This window comes from Hordeum vulgare, chromosome 5H (assembly GCF_904849725.1).
Source record: "Hordeum vulgare subsp. vulgare chromosome 5H, MorexV3_pseudomolecules_assembly, whole genome shotgun sequence".
Classification (NCBI taxonomy): domain Eukaryota; kingdom Viridiplantae; phylum Streptophyta; class Magnoliopsida; order Poales; family Poaceae; genus Hordeum; species Hordeum vulgare.
This window is the reverse complement of record NC_058522.1, coordinates 492,337,678-492,365,460: the sequence shown is the minus strand read 5'-3', so window position 1 is coordinate 492,365,460 and position 27,783 is coordinate 492,337,678. Positions and strand designations below refer to the sequence as shown.

At 46.1% G+C, this 27,783-nt stretch overlaps 2 protein-coding genes across 2 annotated transcripts; both read left to right on the top strand.

Moving 5' to 3' along the window:
- The first annotated feature begins 12,690 nt into the window (after window positions 1–12,690).
- Window positions 12,691–13,254, top strand: LOC123399921 (histone H4). The gene has a single exon (XM_045094304.1). It carries the CDS (start codon window positions 12,773–12,775, stop codon window positions 13,082–13,084), a length of 312 nt encoding a protein of 103 aa, XP_044950239.1. The 5' UTR covers window positions 12,691–12,772; the 3' UTR covers window positions 13,085–13,254.
- Window positions 13,255–21,695: 8,441 nt separating this feature from the next.
- LOC123397982 lies at window positions 21,696–22,998 on the top strand. The gene is made up of 2 exons (XM_045092491.1): window positions 21,696–22,594; window positions 22,742–22,998. The coding sequence occupies exons 1-2, from the start codon at window positions 22,299–22,301 to the stop codon at window positions 22,818–22,820; spliced, it is 375 nt and encodes a 124-aa protein (XP_044948426.1). The 5' UTR covers window positions 21,696–22,298; the 3' UTR covers window positions 22,821–22,998.
- Window positions 22,999–27,783: the final 4,785 nt, after the last annotated feature.

Here is a 27,783-nt window from a genome sequence, read left to right as displayed (position 1 = left end):
ATTGGTGAGTTGCACTGCAACTACTTATCTACCACCAACTATCTTTCATGAGTCTTCCATTGACTTTCCATTTGCATTTTTCTACCTCGTATTTCACGGTGTATCGCTTGTTGCAGTCCGAGTGAACAACTATGAAAGGCATGTAGTGTTTGACGGCATACTCACACAACCACATCTTGAATTCTAGCATGTGCTCGAACATCAAAACTTTCTTTAGGTAAGACGTAGAAATCGTGTCGGGTGTGCTACTTGGGAACATTCTAGCCTCGATTGTCTTGCTCAGGCCACCGTCGACTATAGCCTTATCTGCAAGGCTAACATCACAAAACAAGGGAACTTTGTGATCCCTACCGGTGATTTTGTATACCACTCCGCTTCTTTCTGAGTGAAGCCATCCTCGTCCAACTCATTCGCCGGGCCTTCATCATCCCACTCATCCACACAAGCACGCTGATACACAATGTCAGGATCCATGTCATCATGCCTTACTTGATCCTCTACATCACCAACAATGTTGTGGTGCCTCTCATACTCTTCATCAGAGTCATGACCATCATCTTTGATCGGTGCACTACCTCCGAACTCATATTGGGGATACTCATTGACTTCCACTTCAACTTTATGCTCAACAATAGGTGGCACACTACTAATCGGGCTCAAATCATGTACTAAGGGTTGGTTCAAGTCAACATGCAAAAGAGGAGTCGTGACCGCCTTACTTGCAAACACTTCGATTGACTTGACTACCGAGGATGCAACAACCTCCTTGTATGTAACCCAATGCAAATCGGAATTGATACACATTGTCTTCATTCGACACTTCTGTGCCGACCCAACATCATATCTCCCTAATAATTCAACTTGGTCACTTGGATCAACCCACTTCAATCTTATATGTGTTTCTTCCACAACCTCTTAATAAGTAGGACTCTTAAGAAATATCAACTCTTCCTCATAATTGTCAACAATATCAACATTCATGAATGCCTCTTTGTCAACATAATGAATATTTACAATCTTGTCCATCTAAAAAAGTAACAAAAGTACCAATGCTAAGTACATCACATTCCTATAAAAACAACTAAGAAACATCCATGTCCATCTAAATTAAGCATTACCCTAACCCTAACCATAAATCTTAACAATAAGCATAACCCAACCAATACAATGCAACATTATTGTAACAACTATAATCATTAGTATACACTAAGAACATCACATTTTGGAACAATGATCAAAACTAGGGCTAGAAAACACATGAACAAAAAACCACCCAAATACACAAATCTAACCAATCAAAATTTGGGAGATGAAGGAGATTACCTTAAGCAACGGAAATGACACCGGATTCACGGACCAAATCAATCCTTTTGGAAGGATTTGAGAGGGGACAAGTGGGGGAAAAGGGTGAAAAAGGGCTACAGCTCAGGGGTGGGGGTGGGGGAGAAGAGAGTGAGTGGAATGGTGGCCTTGTGGGGGAGGGTGGGGCTCAAATAAATATCTCAGGCAGAAACGCCATGGTGGCCGGCGTTGCACCCCAATATGGAAACGCCAAGGTGACTGGCGTTGCTGCCCAGCAGAAACGCAAACTAGTATGGCGTTGCAGGTGTGTACAAACGCAAACTAGTATGGTGTTTCTTAGTTGACCCGAAACGCCACGGGTTCTGGCGTTTCTAAAAGGGTCAAAACGTGAAATTCTTTTCCGACGAGTTCATTCTGTGCAATATTATCGTCATGTGGGTCAGAACAGTGATTTTGTCCGCTTCTTGTGTGTCCTCCCTGGCTATCCGTGCCCCCACCGGAAGCTGCTAGTTAGAGCATCTACAACCGAACATAGCAAATCAAAGCGTCCGGATGCGTCCGTCGGCACTAACCGGGCATGTTTTATTTGTTGGCTTTTCCACCGCTATGTAAAATTAGATAAACATGCATTTCATTGGATCACATTGCATTGTCGGACAATAAGAGCAACTCCAACGGGTCGACCCAAACGGACGGTGATTTTTTCCGCTTTTTGTGTGTTTGTGTCGCCGCCCGCCCGCCGTTCGTCCTGTTTTAGATTTGGTATGTGCCGGCGTGGCCGTCTGGCCACCCTATTTCAGCAAACAGCTCATTTTTGCATTGCTTTTGCACCCAAATATATAGTCAGATAACATAGTTTCAACCGAATAAAATAGCATAGTTTTACAAGCCGAATAAAAGTAAAAATGTCTCACATAGTTTTGCAAGCTGAATAAAGAAGATACATCTATTGATTGCCAACATGAGCCCACATATGCTCAACCAAATCATTTTACAGTTGCATGTGAGTTTCCCAATCACGCATGTCATGATGAAATTGGATGAAATGTTCAAACGTTGTTGCTCCTCCATGCTCAGGCACAACATTCTCACCCTGAAACTAAAACCCTTGATCATACAAACGTTCTGGGCGCTCATCTTCTACGATCATATTGTGCATGATCACACAAGCACTCATCACCTCCCACAGTTTTTGCGTGCTCCAGGTATTAGCAAGATACCGAACAATGCCCCATCGAGATTGCAAAACACCAAATACACGCTCGACATCCTTCCTAGCATTCTCTTGCTCTTGGAAAAATCTTTTCCTCTTCTCTCCGACAGGGTTGGGGATTGTCTTGACAGTGGTGGTCCACTGAGGATAGATACCGTCACCCAGGTAGTATCATTTGTCGTAGTTGTGGCTGTTGATAGTAAAGTTCACCTGTGGGATGTTGCCTTCGTCAAGCCTAGTAAACACCGATGAGCGCTGAAGCACGTTGATATCATTGTGTGATCCGGCCATGCCAAAGAAAGAGTGCCATATCGAGAGATCTTGAGACGCCACGGCCTCTAGTATGATAGTGCAAGCCCTGACATGGTCCTTATATTGCCCTTGCCAAGCAGAAGGGCAGTTCTTCCACTCCCAGTGCATGCAGTGTATGCTGCCAAGCATCCATGAGAAGCCCGTGCTGGCATTCATCGCCAACAAACGGGTTGTATCTTCCGGAGTCGGCTCTCTCAAGTACTCAGGGCCAAACACATCAATAACAGTCTTGCAGATCTTACATGGGTACTCTAGGCATGTAGACTCGCTCATACAGACGTACTCGTCAACGAGATCACCGAGCACTCCGTATGCAAGCATTCGGATGGTGGCAGTGCATTTCTGATAAGAGGAGAAACCAATCTTTCTAACGGCATCCTCTTTGCACTCAAAATAGTCGTCGTAGCCAACCACCCCCTCTCTAATACGGTTGAAAAGATGCCTACTCATACGGAAACTGCGACGGAATTTCTGATGTTTGAACAACGGATTTGTTGTATCAAAGTAGTCCTTCCAAAGAAGGAGATGCCCGCTCTCTCGATTGCGATTCAATGCCGGAAGGTAGCCCAGAATGGAGCCACAGAACAACGGTCGCTGGCTATTGAGGTGGTGATGGACCAACACGGCAACCAATATCTCCTCCTTGTCATTGAACGACGAACCGTCGGAGTCGCAAAGGAAATTGTGAAAAAAGAACTCGTCAGGGGAGTCCATCTTGTGCCTTGGCAAACTGTCGAACAGCTTGCGGGCGTCGACGAAGGAGATGGCCGGCGAAGGGAGTCGCGGCGCACCCGGACTAGCTAGTTGCCTTGTTGGCGTCCGACGAGCGGGACGGCGTCCAATGAGCATGTCGGTGAGGATCTCGTCGGGGCAGCGAGGTGACTTCTTGGTCGCGGCCGCGGCTGTGTCGGGGGAGCGGGGGTGGGAAACAGTCGATTCTCCAGCGGCAAGATGGCGGTGGCGGGTGACGTGGGAGGTGGCGGCGTTGCTGAGCGGATGTTGCAGCGCCGGCAAATGGCACGGTCATGGGAAAAAATGGGTGGCGGTGTCGGCGACGAAGGGGCGAGGGCTGCTGTTGGATGGGGGGAGGCCAATGTGCCACCAACTAGCAGGCCCGGGGGAAGGAGAAGGCGAGCGTGCGCCCGTCCATCTCGTGTCCGCACCAACGAAAATCCGACTCAAAAATGGGTCGGGAATGGGTCGCCCGCGGACGAAAAGCGAACACGCATCCGTTTGGGTCGGCGCGTTGGGCCGACTTTTGTGTCCGTACCGACACAAAGGGACGCCAACGGACGAAATGGGTCGCCCCGTTGGAGTTGCTCTAAACGCATAGTTTATCGAAGTTCAACGACAAATCCACAGTACAAACTATTTAAAACATACTTAAAATATTAACATAACGGGGAAGGGCGATGGAAATCACCATTTCCTCGTCGGCCCCTTCCCCTTCTGGTTGTCGATGCAGATGTGTCCCTCCTTCGTGTAGGCGTCGGTGTGCGGCAGAGGTGCTTCGATGTTGAAGCTGGAGGTGGAGTCGTCCGTCAGGTCGGAGTCGAAGCTGCACCTCAAGCTCGACAACACTCCTGCTCCTTCGCATGGCGGTCCGCCTCCTTGTTAGCCTCGAGCTCCGACAATTTGATGGCGAGTCGGAGCGCCTTGGCATTACTACGGGGAAGGGCAGGCGATGCACATCACTCTTCGCCGTTATGAGAGAGGGGTGGAGGACCGACGCGACGTGCACATCCTCGGGATCGACCAATGCGCTCACGTGTGAATGGCCCGCAGATATCAGCTCCCCTTCCCTCACTCGCTACCGCTCGTGCCGTGATGCACGTGCCTCAGACTCACGCGTCCTCGTGCCCTTCGGCCCCGACGCGGGCATGAGGACATATCGGTGGTGAGGCACCAGTTATGGACCAGAGGATGGTGGAGGTGCTCGGGCCACCCTCATATCCGCCCCATATTTAGGCTGGATACGAGGCGTGTCGGTCAACCCGCGCGTTGGAGGTCCGTTTGAGGCGTCCGTCTGGGTTAGATTTTCGTGATCAGTAAATGATCGGACAAGCAGCTCGGGCGTTTGAGGCCGGTTTGGTCAGACTCAACTTGTTAAATTGGACCCAGCTGACATGCACGAGCTCGCAGACGTCACGAGAATCGATAGGTCACATCTTCAATCTTGCTTTGCACAATCTGACATCTTAATTAGCAAACCTCAAATCCTTCGTCCAACTACTACATGAAGAATGTCATCGGACTACCAAAATTTGGCATGTATATATATATACTAGGGTATGGAGAAGATCATCCACGACTGTCATTGCCCTTTGGGAAGTAGCGCTCGAAAACGCAAAATGGATCCAACCAAATCTGTTCATCGTCGGAGTTGAGCGACCGATTGTTGTCCTCCTCCTCTTTGGGAGGAAGTCCGACCATGGCACATACCTCTCGATTTTGCTCTTGGGCGAGGGCGTGCGTATTCCTCCACTGACGCTTCTTCAGGATGCGGGCACAAATGGCTTCCTCCTTTGTGGCAGCGCGCGTTGTCGCATCCGTCGCCGCCATGTCGACATCTAGGTGTGGCTCGGTCACTCTCATCCTGTCCACACGGCGAGGTACGTTGAGCCGTGTAGGACTCATACTCCGGCGGATAGGGATGGGGTGGCTATCGGGCCGCGATGCTCCAGCCACGGAGAATCCGAGCGACCGTTGACATAGAAGGTCGAAGACCACCGAATGGGAGTTTGGGGGGATTGGACTGGAGGGGAGTGGCTAGGGCTTGGTCCGAAAAGCAAATCAGAACGAATATATGTGGGGTTGGGTAAGCCAGCATGGACCGGCTCCAACATGACAGGCATGCCCGGGTTGACCCATATTTGCCCTAGATTTGGGCTGGATATGATGGGTGTCAGCCAAGGAATGTTTGAAGCCAATTTGAGGTGTTCGGTTGGGTCACATTCTTTTGACCGGTCACCGACGGGTTGTACGCCCGGACGAGTGAGGGATGTTTGAGACACCCGGATGTAGATTCTCTTACCACAATTTGATCATCCATCGCTCCTCGACCTTTTCAAGAAAACTTCTGCTTTGACAGACCCCCCTAACACAAGGATGACCCTGATTGGCCGATAACCCTTCATAATGAAGGGGACGATGCGCAATATTTGGAAAGAAATCCCTCACCCATGTGCTGCCACGTGCATGTACACATACATACCAGTTTTTTAGCCGACATGCGCACACCTGTCGCCGGTTAATTAGCGGGTTTTTTCAACGTGGGTCACGCTTGCCGCGGTCAACTGGCGCATTCAACGGCGCCAGCCAAACCGCCAGCGCCGTCCTGCATCGCCTGCCACACCATCCTGCATCGATTGACGCGTAGTCCTACCTCGTGCGTCACGTCGTTGCCTCGCCTACCGTGTCGTGCCGCCTCCCCGTGTCGTTGCCTCGCCTACCGTGCCATCCCGCATCTCGCACCGCATCGTCGCCTTCCCTGCTAGCGTTGTTTCCTCGGCTTCCCGCTTTTCACGACATCTCCAAGCCAAATCAAGCTCGCAATGGAGTGTCCCATTCCATCCATAGACATCTCAATCGGAGTGCAGATGCGAATTTCTCGAGGTTTAAAATTCCCAAGCCTTCGAATTCCTTAGGCAGACACACTTTCTCCCAATTTATCTTGCACTTCCCACTGGTCACTATGTGTGAGCCAGCCAAAAGATAGGCGCGCCACAAACGATCAATTTTTCTAAGCACCTCATCCGGGTGGTCAAGTGGCGTAAGATGATAAATGGCCATCGCCGTGGGGACCGCCTTGACAAGATTCATGCGTACCGCAATGGCCACATGCCTCCCCCTCCATGGTGCAGAGTGCCCCGTGGTTTTTCCCTCCAAATGTTGAAGGTGAACTCTTCACAACCTCTTGATCACGAGCGGAAGTCTTATGTATCAGATGGGGGAGGAGGACCGGGAGGCTGGGAAAGTTTCTAGAGTGTCATCGAGATCAATGTTCCCACATTGGATAGGAGCAACGAGGCTCTTGGCGCAGTTTGTGACTAGGCTTGTAGATTCCCCAAAGGAGGCAAGTGCGGCGAAGACGAATTGAACATCCTCCTTGATCGGGGCACAAAAACAGTTGCGTCGTCAACATAGAGAGATTCTCTAATGGTCGTATGTCGTCCTCCTAGTGGGTGAAGCTTCCCGTGATCCACAACCTTGCTAAGAATGTGTTGTATCTATATGCACATATGTATGTGGAGTTTGTCCTATGTATTGCTGGTTTTCTAACTCTTTGGTCCCAATGAGTTTGGGCACCATTTTGTTTGTTTTGTTGTTCCAGGAACAACTGGAGATGCATTGGATGCTCGGCTCACCTGTAAGGAATATGTTGAGACCATGTGATTATTGGAGCCAAGTTAGGATGATCAAAGAACGACTATCTACTACATCAATCCAATGTTGTCTCGGTAACAAGTATCCACTTCATGCATTCTTTTCTTGCAAAGGACCCAACCTGTCTTTTCTTTTCCAGGTTGCATCATGGCATGAATCTCTTGATTTGTTCTCGTAGTACTTGTTTGCTTTCTCAAAGCATCCGAACGATGATGTCTTACTACTAGTTGGGATGTCTTTGATGTTCATATGTTGGAAGTTCATATTGTACAATAAGAAAATATTAGGCCATGTGCTATGCTTCCAAGCAAAAGATCTCATTGATATATTTATGACTTACTTTTGGATATCTAGTTTGTTCCTTCTTGTAACCATTTCGTGTGTACATCCTTATTTGTGGATATATATATCATCATGATTGTCTTCTACTTAGAATCTTTTACACATAAGAGAAGTTACATATCTAATTAATATCCTCTTTTCTTTCACGATCATCATTGCATTTCCTTTTTCAGCTTTTGGTGGCTTCGTGAAAAGTTTTATTTTGAGTGCGTATCTTATTTTCCTACATCTTGATGCACTCTTTGGCCGTGAAGATTATTTTTCCTCATGCTTGTCTTGATGAGGGTTTTGCCATTTCAATTAGTATCTCTCCTCTTAACAAGGTTCTTACTTTCTATCTTCACAATGGGTTGTCACAAGCGTTGGTTCTTATTTTGTTTATTAGTAAGCTTGTGAACCAATTTTCTAGTATGTGTGTGTGGGAATGATATGTCTTGCACTTTGTATCTCATTTCATCAATACTATGTTGATGAGTAATGCTCATCCTTGTCTTAGTCTTCTCAAGTGCTTTGCCATGACTCACACACATTACTTTGGTTGAGCCTATTCTTAAGTTGCTTCTTTTACATGTTGCTCAACCATTTGTTTTGTGCAATCGATATGTTTATTGTCTCATCTATCTTCTTGCACTCGTTGTGTGTTTTTATTAATTTTGGGGGAGCAACGATTCTATTTTGTGCACCTGTATCAAATACAAAAATCTCGTATTTGTGCACAAATCATGGGGAGCTTCTCTAGTTTTTGATAAAACACTCTGTTGCCTTTATCATAATATCTTCTATTCATGTGGTTCGAAGGACCATATGATTGTTTGTTCCATCAGGAAACTTTTGATTGCTTGCCTCTATTTTTGTATGTCTTTGTGGCATATGATCCTTTTATTTGCAATCTTTGGGTCCTCTACTTATCATTGTATTTGTGTACTTCTCTGCACTCATTTGCTGAGAAGTACACAACACACCTTTTGGAGGACCACCTACTATATTGGCTTTCTAAAATTTTCGTCCATTTTGGCAATCGATGCCAATGGGGAGAAGTTTAGAGAGTTTACTTTGTATATGGTTAGAGGGTTTTACTTTTATTGCGTAAGCATTTACATCTTCACGCATGCATTATTACCTTGTATGTGTGCGCTTGGTTATGCTTATTTCCTTATATAAACTCTCTTGAAGTGGTTGTCTTCAGTTACCAAAATGGGGGAGATTGTTAGAGCATATATCTCCATATGTGGTTTTGGAAATTGATGACAATTCCTATGGACTAATGGTTTCCTTAAAGTTATATTTATAGGATTTGTCCATAGGCACTTCTTGAAGTCCATCTGTTGGGTTCAAGGAGTTTATATGATGACCAAGATGGTATTCAAGGTATTATCCAAAGAATGGTCATGGATACACTAGGTTGATCAAGATCTTAGACAAAGAGTAAATCAAGATGATCAACACACAAAGCGTATAAGATGTACCGAGAGGAATCAAGTGATCCCATGGTATGGTAAGCATTGTCCATTACGTGTTTGTGTACTAACCCATGGTCTTTGTGAGAGTCCTATGTGGGGGTTAGGTGTGCTTCCATGGGCTTGCGTCGAAAGGAAGATCTCATACAACCCATGAAGGATGCCGTCAAGTGGCGATCGTCATCAAGATTGTGGTGTGCAAGTTCAAGTGGATCAACACGAATATATCATTGAAACTATTGTTAATGATCATGTGTTGATAAGGACAAGCTCATGTGCTAACAAGGACAAGATCAAGATAAGCATTCCTGAGCACTACATGCTTGATTCTTGTGGATGTTCACATGGTGGACAAATGAAGATGAATACATAAGCTAGGCTTTCCACATTGTGTATGGGAGAGCTACTTGAAGACTTCATCATGTCTTGCTTTCAACTTGAGCCAAGAAGGAACAACGACATCAAGCTCAAGTGAAAGGGCTAACTCAAAGGTATCAATTCCTTTGACGTTAGTTGTGCGGAGTGATGATCAGCGAATAAAAGTATACACTCAAGTATGGATCATCAGTACCCCTTCTATGATTCTTGAGTCTTTAGGGACCCCGCACTATTAAGAGGGGATCACAGGTTTTGCGATGAACTTGCTCAAACTACATCTCCACTGTTCTGCTCAGACCACATCTCCACTACTCTGCTGTTATCTGAAAACAGAACCAGTGCCTCGGACATCCGGCTTCCTTCGGACGTCCGAGGGCCGGACGACCGGCTGCTTCGGAAATCCGGAATCCTATACCAGAGAAATCAGAGCCATATAACTCGGACTTCCGGCTCCCTCCGGACGTCTGAGGCCCGGATATCCGACCAGCTTCGGAATTCCGAAACTATGCACCAGAGAAATCACAGCCATATAACTCGGACTTCCGGCTCCCTCCGGACGTCTCAGGCCCGGATATCCGACCAGCTTCGGAATTCCGAAACTATGCACCAGAGAAACTTGAGCCATATAACTCGGACTTCCGGCTCCCTCCGGACGTCTCAGGGCCGGTCAAGGGTCGGACGACCGACAGGCTTCGGAAATCCGGAGTCCTGCACCAGAAGTACTTGAGCCCTATAACTCGGATTTCCGGCTCCCTCCGGACGTCCGAGGGTCGGACGTCCGTCCCCTTTCGGAAATCCGGATCCTCCCACCAGCAGAAGTTGAGTCGAATAACTCGGATTTCCGGCCTTCTCCGGACGTCCGGACGTTGTTCAATTCACAGTATTTTTAGTGATATCTACACGCCTGGGACGACCGACCCCTCGCGGTCGCCCGGACTTCCGAAAACTGTAGGACGTCCGGACCCTGTGTGACTTAAAGTGTCCCCAACGGCTGTTTTTCTCTCCCCACTATAAATACCCCTCCCACTTCGTGAGAGGGTTGCCCAACACAACCTTATCCTCATAAGAACACACTTCTACCTCACACACATTTGCTCACACCAAATCTTAGATCCCAAGAGCATTTACGAGCCCCTTTGAGAGTTGTTCCAATCAAAAGATAGATCGTCTCCCTCTCCTCCTCTCAACCCAAGCTATTTGAGATTTGAGCAAGTTTTGTGCATTCCCCGTGATCTTGTTGCTCTTGGAGATTGGAGACTCCTAGGCGGTAGGAGTTCTTCGGAGAGGAATCAATCCGTGTGATTACCCCCGGAAAAGTTTGTGAGGGTTTGGAAGCCACCTCAAAGGCTTACCACTAGTGGTTGAGAAACGCCTTCGTGGTGTTATCTCAAAGGGAGAATAGGGTGAGCCTTCGTGGCGTTGGTGTGCCTTCGTGGTAGTATCCACCTCTCTAACGGTGACTAGCTTCTCTCCAAGGAAGTGAACATCGGGATACATCTTCGTCTCAGTGACCTTGGTTATCCTTAACCCTAACTCCTTACTTGTGGTTTACTTGTGTTACTTGAGCATACATACATTGCATATTGTTTGTGCTCATTATATTGTGTTGGCTATTTCTCGTACAAGATTAATCATTCAAGCATACCTTCTATATCCACACGTTCATACTTGCAGCTTTTGATATATCGTGTGATATAGTGTGATCTAGTATCTTGTGTTGTTCACCTACTTGTCGTGTGATATAGCTCAAGTAAGTTTGTGTAACTTACTTGGGCTTGTTAGTAACTGTATTGTGTCCATCTTGGTAGATCGTGTTGTTGATACACGTTGCAGTGCCTAGTGCATTTAGGATTTGTGCTTGACAAGTACCCTCTTAGTTTATTTCCGCATTAGTTTCAAGCCAAATCCGAAGAAGTTTTTAAATAGCTTATTCACCCCCCCTCTATGCGTCATTGAGGTCTTTTCAACAACCCACCTAAGGGCTCTCTAGCCGATTTCCTAGATTGCCTAAATTTTAGAGCAGTAAACAACCGAGTAAACCTTACTGGAGTATTTTTACTTCTTTAAGTTTTGGTCGTCTTTAGCCGATTCTCTAAACTTAGCGGAGTAAAAAAACTAATTGACTCATACATTTCATCAAACACTATTATACGCCTTCGCAACGAGTGGAGACGATGGTAACCATGGCAATAACACCGAAGAAAACGTGGAACACACATATGGGTCACGTGTGTCGTCGCGAGCAACACTAGAGAGTGCGTAACTGAAGCAGGAACAGAGTCATGAGATAACAACGAGCGAAAGAATTGTTGCTGATATATCATGAAGGGTGAAGGCTATGTACCTCGACGAAGAGTGTGTGCATGCGGCATTTGGAGACGGTGGTGATGTTGGCGGTGATGATCTTGAGACGGAGCTCCTCGATCGCATGACATACCTTTGTCATTGCGTCGTGCTGCTTGTTGCACATCACACTCACCACCAACACCTACTCGCTCACCTTCAACATGTGCAACTCCAGGATCACCGTGGGTGGCGATGCTACTACGGTCGCCGCGGTGAGCAACACATTGTCCATGGATGAAACCGACAAGGCGCGCTCCAACTTCTTCCTCTATGTCGAGGAGACGTGCTCCACGGACAGGCCATCGATGACGACGCTGAGGTCTTCGGCTGTGTCATTGGGGATGATGAGTATCTCATGTCATTCAACATCATTCGACTCCAAAACACACTTTCTCTACTACCTCACCCCCTCATAATAAGGTTAGCGAAAAATCATTCGTCATCAACAAATATATTAAAATTAGGGAAAACATTGTGGCGTAAAAAATTCCTTATTTTGAACGTGATCGTGTAAATATTTCATGTGTTTTCGAGGTATTGTAAATGTCTCATGAGAAATTTAGGTATAGTAAATGTTTCATTTTTGAATGCGATCATGTAAAATTATTATAAAATTAGGTATTGTAAATATTTCAGGTGCGGGCTTTACAGAAGCCCGGCCCGAGGATGCCCAGCTCACACGTGTCTGTACAAGTGTTTGCCCCCTGCAAAAATAGACCTGAAAATTCGCACGCGCGCGCAAATCCCCGCCATCAGCCGAAATCGACCCGCGCCCACCTCTCACTGCCCTGCCACGTCACCGATCCGCAGCGCCCCTCCCAGCCCATCCCCTACCATCCATCTCCCATCCAACGGCGTGAACCACGCGTCACGCGGATCGCGGCCTCTCCCAGCCCCTCGATCACTCCGTCTTCTATATAACCCACGACGCCCCACAGATCCAACATCAACCATCCTCCACCTCCACCACTCCCAGTCCCAACACCAGCGAACCCCACCGGAGAGACCGACAGAAGCCGCGGCGGCGTCGGCGAAGATGTCGGGGAGAGGCAAGGGCGGCAAGGGGCTGGGGAAGGGCGGCGCCAAGCGCCACCGGAAGGTGCTCCGCGACAACATCCAGGGGATCACGAAGCCGGCGATCCGGCGGCTGGCGCGGCGGGGCGGCGTGAAGCGCATCTCGGGGCTCATCTACGAGGAGACCCGCGGCGTGCTCAAGATCTTCCTCGAGAACGTCATCCGCGACGCCGTCACCTACACCGAGCACGCCCGCCGCAAGACCGTCACCGCCATGGACGTCGTCTACGCGCTCAAGCGGCAGGGCCGCACCCTCTACGGCTTCGGCGGCTAGGCCGGCCCCCCTCCAGCCGGCTACCAGATTACTACTACAAGGCTAGTAGTATTTGTCTAGGGTTCGTGGTCTCTTCGGTGTTGTCTGCTCTGCTCTGCTCTGTTCCTGCGTGATGTTGGGATTGATGTACTAGTGCCAAAGACTGAATGAAAAATCGAATTTGGAAATTACAGTGACGTTTGCCCTTGAGAGTTCACCTGCATTCCCCTGCCCAGTTCGTTGATTTGTGCGTGATGTTCAATCTTACCATTCCGTGTCTCTGTATCACACTGCCCCCAAATCAAGCTGCCCGTGTTTTATTTCTGAGACCTCCCTGCATTTTTATATTCCTCTTGAGGGAGGAAGTTAGCCTAGTTCTTCTGCCCATTCATCTGTGGTCTGCGCCTGTTGATACTCAGAATGAAAATACTGTTGGAGATCTATACTGTACATGTCAAAATGCCGTGTTATTACGTGTACACCATTAAAGAACTATGAGATTGCAGCGTCGTTTGGCCCTTAATTCACCTTCAATCTCTTGCTCGGTTGATTTCTAGTGTTTGTGCAGGATGCTGAATCTCATCAGTTCGTCCTTTCCAATATCTCTTTCCGTGGCCGTGTATCAAATTGGGCCCAAATCAAGCTGGCTGGTTTTGCCTTTACCTGCTCTTGTGACTTGCCTGCATTTTGTGTAATGGCCATCGCCTTCCATAGAGTTGAGGTAGGCTTGTGACTCACCTCCTGCATTTTCTGTTTGCCTCTGCAGTTACTGTGTTTGAATCATATATTTTCAGAACGAAAATACAGTTGGGAGTTTTAAAAGTTTTCTCTGAACAGGAAGGTGGCCTTTCTGTACTGTACATGTCGAAAATACTGCGTTATCAAGTGTACAACATCAGTGATAAACTTTACAGTTCGGCTTGATGCATGCATAGAAACATGGTTAGCAGATCTCCAGTTGTTTGCAATCTGAGTGATGATAAAATAGCCTTTCCGCGTCCAGTCTACTCTGTACACCGTATGATTATCATGGACATCGACTACTTCTGTGTCTCCTTCAATCTCCGTGCATACTTCTTAACCCTCATCCACGCCTTAGTGCACACAAGGGGATTTATACGAGTATTGTCAAATTGTTACTTGAGCATCTTTAATCCTGGTATTCGCTGATGGTAAGTCATGCTGGCATCTGAACTAAGTGCTGGGTCCAAGATTTCTGCTGCGAGTGGTGTTGCCTAGTAGGTAGCTTGGAAATGACTATGTTCTTGATTTCAAAACAAAAGAGCTTGTATTATAATTAAACAGGATCATGGTCCTTTCTGGTACAAGCTACTAGCAACACAGGAATATAATTGATCCATAAGACCATAAGCATATATGTCTAACTGGTTAGCCTGTTTTGTGCAAAGATGAGCAAGATCATTTGCTTCTCTCTTGGTAAACTGAAGTTGGAAGTGTTCCATATTCTCAGTAAGCTGCAGAACTTCATGTAAAGTCGCTGTGATCTCTGATCGGTCATAAGTGTTGGCTTTCTCAGTTAAAAGAGTCAGTTATGCACTATGTTGTACTTCCTCCGCTTCTATTTTTTTTTAGAGATTTTAATAAAAACTATGTACGGATGTATAAACATATTTTAAAGTATATATATATATATATTCACTTATTTTGCTCCGTATGTGGTTCGTAATGAAATCTCTAAAAAAGACTTGTATTTAGAGCATCTCTACCCGTGCCCCTAAGATGCCCTCAGGACAACTTTTTTAGGTTCGGTATTAGGCTCGGAGGCGCCATTTGGCAAAAAAACGGCCCAGCCACGCTCCCAGCGCCCCAGGACGTAAAAATAGCGCTGGCATATCCCAGGCGAAACCCGGTGTGAAGGTGTGTGGTGGTTCTTGAGAACGAAAGTTTTGACGATTCACATCTTTCCATGTGTCTTTTTTTGGCACATAATAATTGCCCGTTATTGTTAACCTCTGTCAAGTTCAGCCCTAGATGCTGCAGCATTTTTAGGGACCTCCTATTCGCAGCTTATTGCGGCAAGTTCTAGGGGTTTCGCAGAGGGCGCCACGCACCATGGGCCGGCCCATTTGGGGTAGCTTAGTGAAACAAAAGTTAAAAAACCGCTTGCAATAGGAATCGAACCAAAAAACTGTCTCTCACGCACATACCCCCATAGGCACCACAACAAGCACGCCCCAGGTGACACATTTACAGGGCGGAACTTAAAGAAACTAAAAGCAGACAAAAAAAACAAAACAGCACGTGAAATTTCCAAAAAGTATTTTATAAAACATTTTTTTCAAATTCCAGAACATTTTTTTCAAATTTTGAAATAATTTTTATGAAAAATCAAAAACATTTTGAAACAATTTTTTGAAAAGTCAGTAACATTTTTTTCAAGTTCCAGAACATTGTTTTTTCAAATTCTGGAATATTTCCTAAAATTTTGGAACACTATTTCAAATCCAGAACATTTTAAAGTTCCGGGATATTTTTACAAACTCCGTAAAAAACAATTCATATCCGGGAACATTTTTTCGAATTCCGGAAACATTTTTTAAAAATCCAGAACATTTTGATAAAATTCCGGAACATTTTTGAAAATTACAGAATATTTTTGAAAATTCCGAAACATTTCTCAATTTCCGAAACATTTTCACAAATTCCGGAACACTTTTTGAAATTCTAAAACATTTATTAAAAATCAAGAACATTTTTGAAACAGAAAACAGAAAAAAGAACAAAAAAGAATAAAGAAAAAAGAAAATGAAAAAAAAGAAAAAACGGTTCAGGAAATCTGCTAGAAAATTACCAAAACCAGAAAAAACCGATTGGAAACCTCTAGAAGGTTTCCAAAACAGGATCGATGAAAGTATTAACGGGCCGGTCCAAACCCCGTCGCTCACTCGCAACTCCTTTGCGGAAGGTCGACAATCTGCCACGTGGGCCCAAGGTGGAAAGCACGACAGGCTCGCTCGAGTATGCCTCTGCAAGTTTATTCTATAATTTCCTAAAAATATATTTGTTGGCAAATGTATACAACTGAAATGTCAAAAAAGTAAAAAATAAAAGGGTCTGGCTATATATCATCTAGATGTGAAATAATACCTCACATCTAAATATTGTTGTCCTCTTAGGTTGTAAATTGTGCTGCTTCTTTCTGATGGGGCATCCTTTTTTTTGGCTGTACCTTTCTTTTGGTTGCACGGTGTTCTTGTTTTAGTTTTTTAAGGCAAAGTGTTTTTGTTTTAGCTGGGTTATACGTTGTTTTTTTTGCCTCTATGATTGATTTTTTTAGTTGTCATGACATAACATGGGTTGTTTCTGTGTAAAAAAGACACACCAAAATGACATGTTTTGTACGCGACTAAAAAATATTGATATTTTTATTTAGTTGCGTATCGAGGGCGGACTTGCAATTGGGTAAAAAAAGGGTGCCCCCCGAGTCGCGTGTCGGAGATGAAGTCGCAACTACGAAAAAGGATGGGTCCCCAATTGCGTGTGAAGGATGGACTTGCAACTGGAACAAAGTGGCTTGGGCTGAGTTGCGTATCGAGCGTGGACTTGCAACTCGAACTAAAATTGACCCCAATTGCATGTCGGTGTTTGAGTTGTAACCGTTAAAAAATGTTGCCACTCTCCTTAGTTGCGTGTCAAGGATGAACTTGTAATTGGGACAAAAAAAATAGGCAGGTCTTAGTTGTGTATCAAGGATAGACTTGCAATAAGGACAACAAAAAGGGTCACCCCGAGTTGCACGTCGCGAATGGAGTTGCAACTGCGGCAAAAAGGATCGGGCCCCAAATTGCGTGTCAAGGTGGACTTGCAAGTGAAAAAAGTGGGTTGGGATGAGTTGTGTATCAAGGATGGACTTACAATTGGAACAAAAAGAAGTGGTCCCCCAATTGTAGGTGAGTGATAGATTTGCAACGGGGACAAAAGTGGATCGACCCCCTCCCCTAGTTGCGTGTCGTGGGTGGACGTAGAATTGGGACAAAAAGTGAACAGAGCCCAGTTGCGTAATTAAGGTGGATTTATAACTGGGACAAAAAGAGTTTAACCCCAATTGCATGTCGGAGGTGGAATTTCAGCTAGGATAAAAGGGTGACCCCCTAGTTTATGCGTCGAAGGTGAAATTGCAGGTGAGAGAAAAATGGGTCGGGCAAGTTGAGTATTGAGCATGGACTTGCAACTGAGACAAAGAAAATTGCTTACCACGTGTGGAGCTGCAACTCGGACAAAAAAAATCCCCCCCAATTACATGTTGAGAATCGATTTGCACTAAGGACAAAAAATGATCGAGTCTAGCTACCTACCGAGCACAAGCCAAAGCCTATCTCTTCCATAGAGCTTATCTCTCGTGAGTGAACGTGAAAGAAAATAGATATAGACATTGACAAGCAATAGATATGACAAATTATAGATAGAACAATGTGACACAAGAGTACATCGGCTGACAACATGAGACCAATAGTTTGCGTGAAAATTAAAACAATACAATCCTCTAAAGAAGAGAGACAAAATATTCCTGAAAATGGCCCACATAAACAAACATGTGGGCGCGAAATGCAAGCGATACATGAGGGCCCGTGCCCGACAAAAACATCAAGCGATCAAAAGTTCGCACAAGATTTACAACAACATGTCAAACGGATAGGAACTGAAATGCGACATCGCTAAATCACATCTAGCTAAGATTTAGCTAACAAAGGATGAAAATAAAATATTACCAAAAGAAAAAGTATGTTCACAAATTTAACAAGTAATCACGAAACGAAAAAAGTTCATAAATTTGGAAAGGTGTTCAAAAAATTTGTGCACCAATTAGATAAAATGAGGAAAATAAATAAAAAAGATTTATGCACGACGGGTTGACATACAAGTAAGTTAAGGTCCGATAAATTGCGTGTCTAGGATGGACATGTAGCAAGATCAGGATCGGACAAGTTGCATGATCAAGATGCACATGCAACTAGGTTGAAACGGAGTATGTCGTATGCCAAAATTAGACATATAAATGAATTTGAAGCAAGTTTATGTGCGTTCAAAATAGATATGAAACATATAATTCCCTTCAAGTGCTCGTCGTTGCTATGCCGACTCTTCGTTTTCGACGAAAAGAAGAACGAGAGTGAAAAGAGAGAGTGAGAAATAGGATGGAAAGTCCTGAAGAAAATGCATGCCCGCGTCTTCCTATTCTATGCATGACCCAAGTACAAACATCAGAAAATGGCTAACGTCTAAAAAAAAAAACTAGAAAAAAGCTATGTTGATACTGCTAGCGCATATAAATCAACTGCCCAAGAATAGGAGACAGCCCATATAAACCAACAAGCCTAGAAGGCCGACACAGCCTGGCGAACCAATTGACAAGGACATGAGGAGCAAATCAACAGTTCGCAGAGTATTTTAGCTTTTGATCATGTGATGGACAATTCAGGTATGAGGTAGCTATTTTACATCTGGACGTGGAATACTTCCTTCATCCGGATGTGAGGTAGCTATTTTAATTTTAGATACATTTATTTTGATTTATTTATGCAATAAATAATTTTTTGAAACAAATACCACTATATTAAACAGGAGGCATAGCAATATCGCTAGCCACCACACCAACAACACCATTTGGTACATCATCTGGCCATAGGAGACCACAACCGGCAACACCCGACACCCTTAACGCCATCATAGCATGCGTCACTTTATTACAGTTTCTCCTACAGAATCTAAATGAAAAATTGGAGAAATTCAGACCAGCGAGCATCTGTGCATCCCGCACCATAACACCAATTTGTGATCTATCATACTCCTCCTTAGTCAGTGCATCCACAAGAACCTTGGAGTCAGTTTCAACCACAACTCTCGTCATGCCCCAGTTCATCGCCGCTGTTAGCCCTTGGATGCATGCCTCCGCTTTAGTATGAACCGCATCCATCGGGAACGCCATCTTCCCTGCACCCAAACCAGCAACAACCCCAGCGCTATCTCTGATAACGAAGCCCCAGCCACCTCTCCGTGGATTCTCACTAAAAGCTCCATCAATGTTAATTTTCAGCATTTCGGTCACCGGTCTCTCCCATTGATCAACGCCATTTGCATGAATTGATGAACCCCTCGATTTCGTCAGGTACATAGCAAATTCTGCTGCCCATCTCCTGGACTGGGCAGCCACCTCTGGTACTGACCGAGAGCCATCATTAGCATTCCTCTTGTTCCGGGCTGTCCACCATTGCCACATCATTGCTAAAATTTGCATACGTTGCTGTTCCTCCATATGAAAAATGGTCATGAGCATATCCTGGGCATTCAAACAAGAGCAAAGCTTCAAACGAGATTCTTCCATATCCAACTCTCGCCACAACAATTTAACTTGTTTGTAGCGAAGAAACACGTGTCCCCCATCCTCATCAAGCCTATTACACATAGGACAAACTGTTTCAGTCTCCATTCCCCTTCTTTTGAAATTTAGTTTCCAAGGAAGGCTTTCATGAGCAAGTCTCCAAAGGAAATGTTTTGTTTTCGGAGCACAAGGTTGAGACCAAAGTAACTGCCAATCAAACCCCTTGATATTATTTCCCACTCCCGACGAGGAAGCTCCGTCAGGCTATGAATACTTCTGCCCTGCCAACATCCTGTACGCCGAACGGACAGAGAAAATTCCATTAGAATCGTAACTCCATGCAGGAAAGTCCTCCATATCTTGTCTAAGTGGGATCATAAGAATGGCCTCAACATCTTCTTGGTAGAAAATGTCCCTGATAAGATGTTCGTCCCATTGACCGGATAATGGATCGATAAGCTCTGACACTCGTGTCAAAAGACATTGCCTCCTCGGAGTGATCACTGAATTTTGTCCAGCCCTTGGGAGCCACTTATCTTCCCAAATATGTACCTCTTCACCATTGCCAATCCGCCAAAGCATTCCCTGTTTTACCACCTCAATCCCTTTCATAATACTCCTCCATGTGTATGACATATTCCGCGTCCTTACAGCTTCCAATATAGTTTTGTTTGGGAAATATTTGGCCTGCAGCACCCGTGCACACATGGAATCAGGATTGATCAATATCCTCCAGACTTGTCGAGCCACCGTCGCGAGATTAAAGAGGTGTAAATCACGGAACCCCAACCCTCCTTCCCTCTTCGGTCTAGCCATTTTATCCCAACTTATCCAGTGTACCTTCCTTCATCTTTCTGTTGAGCTCACCAAAACCGGTTGATCATGGCACTGATTTGGTCACACGTACTTTTCGTAATATCAAAACATGACATGGCAAAAGTGGGTATAGCTTGAGCACAGGCTTTGATAAGAACATCTTTTGCAGCCCTAGAGAGCAGCCTCTCATCCCACCCTTGAATTCTGGCCCAGATTCTCCCTTTCAGATATGCAAACGTGTTAGTCCTGGACCTTCCCACATACGCTGGCAACCCAAGATATTTCTCATTCCTTGTTTCCACTGTAATGTTCAGAATGTCCTTGACCTTCCTTTTCACCTGGTTTGGAGTATTTGGGCTAAACATAGCAGCTGATTTGGAGTAGTTGACTATTTGCCCCGAGCAATCCTCATACACAGCTAGTATATTCCGAAGATGTGTTGCGTTCTCTTCTGTTGCTTTCAGCAGAACCAACGAATCATCTGCGAACAAAAGACGATTGAAACTCGGGGCTGTTGCACACACTTTAACACCTTGGAGTCTTTCATCCTCCTCAGCTGTATTCAACAAACAGGAAAGAGCCTCCCCACAAATTAAGAACAAATAGGGGGATCCCCCTGTCGAAGCCCTCTCTGTGGCCTTATTGTATCTGAATATGCATTGTTCATCTTTATTCTGTATCTGACCGACGATACACAATGCATAATTCTCTTAATCCAATCCTCATGAAAGCCTAGTCTCCTCATCATATCCTTCAGAAAGTGCCACTCCACTCTATCATATGCCTTGCTCATATCAAGCTTCACCGTAGCAAAACTCTCCTTCCCCCAACCAACCAACCAGGCAAGTGAGCCAACTGAGATAGTGCCCAGCAGTGTATATCCCGGGTCGGGTTGGTGCGTCCCGGTGCAACCATCGGCACCAAACAAACAGAGCCGTTGCTTTGCCACTTGCCCGGTTCTTGTTCAACCACCTGCTAACTCCCGTCACTCTCACCGCACTGCCACCCCACCTCAGCCGACCACCTCCATAAAACCGATCCTACGGACACCGTGACACCGCAACGCACTCACTGACTCACCCCCAAGCAAGCAAGCACGTAATCGAACCAGCCAGCTCGCGCGCCAGTCATGCCGATGCCAGCGCCCGTGGGGACTGGGTGTCCGCGCCAGGGCGAGCACGCCGCGCGGTGCCGGCAGCGCGAGGAGTACGCGGCGCGGCGGGCGCTGTTCCTGCAGACATACCGGCTGTCCGCGCCCGGCGAGGACGACGACGAGGAGGCGGCGGCCGCCACGGGGCTCCGCGGGCGGGCGGCGCGTCTGCTGCGCGAGGCCCGGGTCGCCGGGAGGGCCGCGGCCGCTCGTGCGGCGTCCCGGGCGTGGGCGGCCGGCAGGGCCTCGGCCGCCGGTGCGGCGTCCCGTGCGCGGTGCTGGGTCGGGGCGGGGCTGGGCAGGGCGTGGCGCGGGTGGGCGCGGCGGCCCCTGCCGCGCGCCCACGGGCACGGCGGCGTCCACCACCGGTCCTCCTTGGTCGGGTGCTTCGGCGGCAGGTACCGCCACCTGCAAGGCTTCGCGTGACGACCGCACGCACTGCGCCGGCGTGGTGTGGACACGTACGCAGCAGAGTGCGAGCCATGTACAAACTTATAGTATGTGCCGTGTGCCACAGTACCGGTGCACCGTGTGCGCACGGGCACGTGGTCCAGAGCGCGAGTACGGCAGGGGCCGTGCACACGCGACCGGGGATCTTCCGCTGCACGTGGTATGGTTAGGACATTTTTTGTTGGCGACGAGAATGTATGACATGGTGGCATTAAGACTTGTACTGAGAAGGAAACGAAAAGTTGTTGATTGATCTGCCAAGCAGTCGTCGCCGGTCTATCTGCGAGTCTCGCTGATCACACCACCAACACCAAGACGCACGTTTGACTCGCGGTTGGCGCTCGCCAATACACAAGCACCGGCCCAGCCTCTCAGACCGACCCAGCGCTTCTCACTGTCCCGCTCACGTAATCGTGCTACCATCGACAAAGATACAGTGCCACCGCCCGCGACGTGCCGGCCGGCCTGATCGGGTGACCATGAGCAGCAGCGCGGCCTCGTCCTCCTCGTCTCCGCCGCTGACGCCGCCGTCTCCGCTGCCGGTCAGCGTCGGCCCGGGACGCCGGCCGTACGCATTCACGCCGTCCCCGTCCGCGTCGCCGCCCTTCTCTCCGCGTGACTTCGACGCCTCGCCGTCGCCGTCCCCGCTGCTAGCACGGCGGGCGGTGCGGTCCGAGCCGCGGCTGCTGCACTACTCCGCCTTCTCCATGGACGCCGCCGCGTCCGCTCGCCGGGAGCAGCCGCCGGGAAGGCGGTTCGATCTCGGAGCATGGTGGTGAGTGCCTCACTGACAAGCGTTCTCGAACACCTGGCTACCATTGTGCGTCTTCATTTGGTCTCTGGATTAGCAGTAGGATTACGTTGCCGGGCAGGGAGAATATGTCTCTTATAATCAATTAACTTGGTGTGTGTTGTGGTGCAGTTTTGAGTGGGTGCTGCTGCTGGTGCGCTGCTGCTGCTGCTGCTCTTGGAGGCCGGCGTCCAGGCAGCAGCTCTCCTAGTCGATGACGAGATGCGACCGCGATATGTGCCAAGCTTGCTGTGACTGTTTATTCACGAGTGTTGAGACTTTGCTTTGTCGTTGTTGCGTTTGCGTCACTGTCCGTCCAGGAAATGTTACGGTAACGGTAATCATAACCAGTGAACATTCGCCGGAACGGATGGCAAAATTACGGAAAATTTCCGGCTGAAACAGAACTGCAACGGAGTTGTCATGCTCACTAACGGCCTCTTAGGAATCCCTCCGCTCGAGGACTATCCCCGGCAGGGACGGAGCCCGCATGCAAGCATAGGAGGGTTATTTGTACATAGAGGAGGTAAAGTTTATATGAAATAAAAAAATTAACTACAACAATCACTATTATAGTAAAAAATCAATTTGTTAGGGGGTCTAGCCCCCTCCTTGCCCCCCTAGAATCATGCCTGGTTCCCGTAGCAGTTGGAGTTCTAGTTAAAAAATGCGGAACAAGTGAACAGGTACTCTGTAGATTCTTAACTTAAGGGAAGTCGGTGGATTGCCGAACAACTCCTAAGGCTGTTCGGAGTCCCTCCGTTCTGTGACTCCGCTCGCGAGGCACGTAGAGTTGTAGTTACAATTTATGAAGCGGCTACACACATGGTCCGTAGATTCTTAAATTTGAAGGAGCTGGTGGATTATCAAACTAGTCCTAACTAAAATCGTCTCGTTCACTAACTAAAATCGCCATTGCACACTAAAATAAAATGCAATAAAAATATATTCGTAAATGCCATCACTCTCAACGAACGTTCGCTTGCTACTTAGGTTCCACGATAAACATGCTGACCAGATTGAGTGAAGTTATCAAGGATGCTTAGCTTTTTATTTGGACATTGATCCCTCGTTTTACTAAACTGACAAGAGATTACAATCTAATTGAATGGTTCTAATCAAAGAATCCAAGAATTACATCAAAAGATGTACAAGAAGAAAAGCTAAGAGTTTCCTTAGCGCATAGGTGCACCGTCGAGTTTGCTTCACAACGAATCCGAAGAAGCGTGAAACACTGGAAACACTCGGATATCTGCTTGATTTCGTTCATCATATGTGCACCATTTACCTGGAGGACATCACCAATATCATGCCACTCATTTACCTGGAGGACACCACCAATATCATGCCACTCGTCTACTATGCTAGTGGTAGGGGTGCGTCCCAGAAGAGCTCAATACAAATGCAAAAAGGCTCAATACAAGACTCACATGTACATGATGTGCAAACCAACATACACATACTCGATTACTCAAGATAAGCAAGTTGAAGACACAACATATACAAACACATGCAAGATATAAAACCACAACATGCAAAGAGTCAAGTAACTAACAATGTAAACAATTTAAGTACAAGTTATCATAAGGAGGCACATTGGAAATAAGATAGAAACTCGATAATCCAAATGACTTGGCTTGAGATAATATGAATGATGAAGACCCCTTAATTCTTCATTATGTATACAAGTCTTCAATGTCCTCCACAATCACCTATTGATCAAGTTTGAGCTTGTTTGTCCCCAACCACGTTGGGTCCTAAGAGGTTAGTCACAATAGGCTTGGCAACCCAAATGGTACTTTTCTTGACACCATTTTGAGTACCAACAAACTTGGCAAACACATTGCCAACCTTACCCTTCCCAAGAGAATAGATATCATCAATAATGATTGAGTTGGATAAATTACCTCTCGTGCAAGAAGAAGCGAAGTGACCCTTCTCATGACATAAGTAGCAACATCTATCCTTTACTTTCTTCCCTATTGATTTATCAACATGAGGAGTGTTGGCTTGGGTTTTCTTGGGAAGAGGCCTTTCTTCAACTTGTAGTTGAGTATGTGATTGAACTTGTGGCCGCTTCCCTTGTTGCTTGTGACTTTGGGGCTTCTTCTTTAGTGGACAAGATCTAACATGGTGCCCTTCAATTTTGCACTTGAAGCAAATAATCTTGGCCAAATTCTTGACTTGTTCTTGGCCCTTCTTCTTGCAGTTTTTGGACTTCTTCTTCTTGTTGGAGTTGAATCCAAGTCCATCTTTGTCATTCGGGGATTTTTGCCCACACGAGACATTGTTGAGTGTGGACATCCCTTCATGACTCTTTTCCAAGTCTTTCTTCAAAGAAGTGACCTGGGCCTTGAGCTCTTCGATTTCCTCTACATGGTTAGTATCAACACAAGTACTAGAGGAAGTATAAGCTTAATTGTTAGAGCAACAAGGCAAGGAAAGTAATTCATCACAAGAGGTAGCAACATTATGAGTAGAAGAATTACGAGGACTAGCACATGGCAATATAGAATTTTGACTAGAAGTATTGCCATTGTCCACACGAGGCTCACTTGATGTTACCTTGGTAGTAATAGCCTCATGAGCTAATTTTAGCACACTATGGGATGCTAGAAGATCATCATGAGAGCTTGTGAGCATTACATGACTTTCTTCCAATTTCCCATAATTGCTAGATAGCAACTCAAGTTGAGCCCTTAGCTCAACATTCTCCTTTAAAATGGATGCTTCATAAGAAGTAGAGTTAGTAGCACAAGCATCATCATCAGAAATAAGAGGAGAAGGCAACTTGGCAAGCTCTTTAGCATATGAAGCTTCAAGTTGAGCATGAGACTCAGCGATTTTGATGAGCGAACTCTTAATAGCCCTTGAGCCATTTTCAAGGTGCTCATAGTGCTCACGGAGTTTAGCATGTGCAACTTCAAGCTTATCATTTTTAGTTCTAAAATCATTAGCCACCTCGAGAGCTCTATCATGAGATTCCTTTAATCCAGATAATTCGAGAGCAAAGGTCTCCTCAAGAGATTCCTTGGTGGTTTGTTCATTTTCAAGAGCTTGAGATAGCTCCGCATCTCATTAGCGTAATCACGCTCATGACCTTCCATTCTCTCAATGGTGGCCTCATGCAAATCAAGATGAGCTTCCAACTCCGCATTATATTTCTTGCCCTCAGTGGCAATAGACATGATTTCCATGAAGTTGGAACAAGCAAGTTTATTATTATAAAGAGATTCAAAAATCATTTCACCCTTAATTTTTAAGGATGCAATATCATCACTCTCTTCATCTTTATCCTCATCCTCATTATCATCAACATCATCATCATGCGATTTATTAGGAATCAAAGTAGGAGATACCTTTGAAGCCTTAGCCATAAGGCAAAAGTGAGAAACAATAGATGATGATGTGGGACCCCTTGAAGCATCATTTAAGGCCACATCTTGTTCCATGGAGTGATGGATTTCCTCTACATTGTTAGCACAACAACTCGAGGAAATAGGTACATTTTTATCATGGCAACAAGATATAGAAAGCATATCATCATGAGATTTAGTCAAACAGTTTTTACATGATATGCACGGACTATCAACACAAGCATGTAAAACATTTAGAGTGATCAAAGTGTTAAAGCCCAAATATGAAGCATTGCAATAATACAATGATGAAGGGTCATCAACAATAAGCCCTCATTGCAATGATCTCCACTACTAACCATATCATTACGTTGTGGCAATCCACATGTAGGTGAAGTAGATGAAGTTGAGAAGACCATACGACCGGAGGTGGAGGGAGAACAATCATTCCCACAAATCTTGAGCGTACCATATTTATCTTGAAGCTTTGTCCACAACGCATGAGTTGAAATATAACTACATTGCTCAAAGCATCTAAAAGCACATTAGAAGCTTGAGCATCGATATAAGGGTTTTTCTCATCCTCTAAAGATATATTTTGAGAATCCTTTGGAGGAGAAAAACTCATATCTACAATTCGCTCTAAATTTGGGTCCAAGACCCGAAAGTGATTAAGCATGCGAATTACCCAAACATCAAAATTTGAAACTAAGAGTGTCAGTGAATCCTAAACCCTAGTCGACATCCTTACTCTCTAGGTGGCTAAACCTAATAAAGAGAGACCTAGCTCTGATACCAATTGAAAGGACGTGGATGTCACCTAGAGGGGGGGGGGTGAATAGGCGCTTTAAAATAATTACGTTTTAGGCTTGAACGAATGTGGAATAAAACTAGCGTTTAATTTGTCAAGCACAAAACCTAAAACAACTAGGCTCAACTATGTGCACAAACAACTTATGCTAAGCAAGATATATGACAAGAAACAATATGACTATCACAAAGTGAAGTGCATAAGTAAAGGGTTTGGGTAAGAGATAACCGAGGCACGCGGAGACGATGATGTATCCCGAAGTTCACACCCTTGCGGATGCTAATCTCCGTTGGAGAGGTGTGGAGGCACAATGCTCCCCAAGATGCCACTAAGGACACCGTAATCTCTTCACACCCTCGCACAATATAAGATGGAGTGATTCCACTAAGGGACCCTTGAGGGTGGTCACCGAACCCGTACAAACAAGGTTGGGGCAATCTCCACAACTTAATTGGAGACTCCCAACAACACCACGAAGCTTTACCACAATGCCATATGGCTTCGAGGTGACCACAAATGTTCGAGGCAATCTCCACAACTTAATTGGAGACCCCGACGCTTGCCCGGAGCTTTACACCACAATGATTGAGCTCCGAGGCACCACCGAGCTTCTAGGGGTACCAAGTATCCAAGGGTAATAAGCTTCTCAACTTCTCACTTCCATGTATCACCATGGAGAACTCAAACCGATGCACCAAATGCAATGGCAAGGGCACACGGAGTGCCCAAGTCCTGCGCTCCCAAATCCCACCAAAGCAACTAATGCCAGGGAGTAAAATGAGAGGAAGAACGAAGAAGAACACGAAGAACTCCAAGATCTAGACCCAAGGGGTTCCCCTCACTTAGACGAAAAAGTGATTGGTGGAAATGTGGATCTAGAACTCCTCTCTCTTTTCCCTCAAGAACTAGCAAGAATCATTGGAGGGATTGAGAGTTAGCAAGCTCGAAGAGGGTCAACAATGGGGGAAGAACACGAGCTAAAGAGATATGGTTCAATGGGGAATAAG

Bases quoted from the DNA above. Each gene is read 5' to 3' on its own strand.
- LOC123399921 (XM_045094304.1), top strand. From the start codon at position 12,773: ATGTCGGGGAGAGGCAAGGGCGGCAAGGGGCTGGGGAAGGGCGGCGCC.
- LOC123397982 (XM_045092491.1), top strand. From the start codon at position 22,299: ATGAGCAGCAGCGCGGCCTCGTCCTCCTCGTCTCCGCCGCTGACGCCG. The intron at 22,595-22,741 runs GTGAGTGCCTCA...GTTGTGGTGCAG, and splicing joins TTCGATCTCGGAGCATGGTG to TTTTGAGTGGGTGCTGCTGC.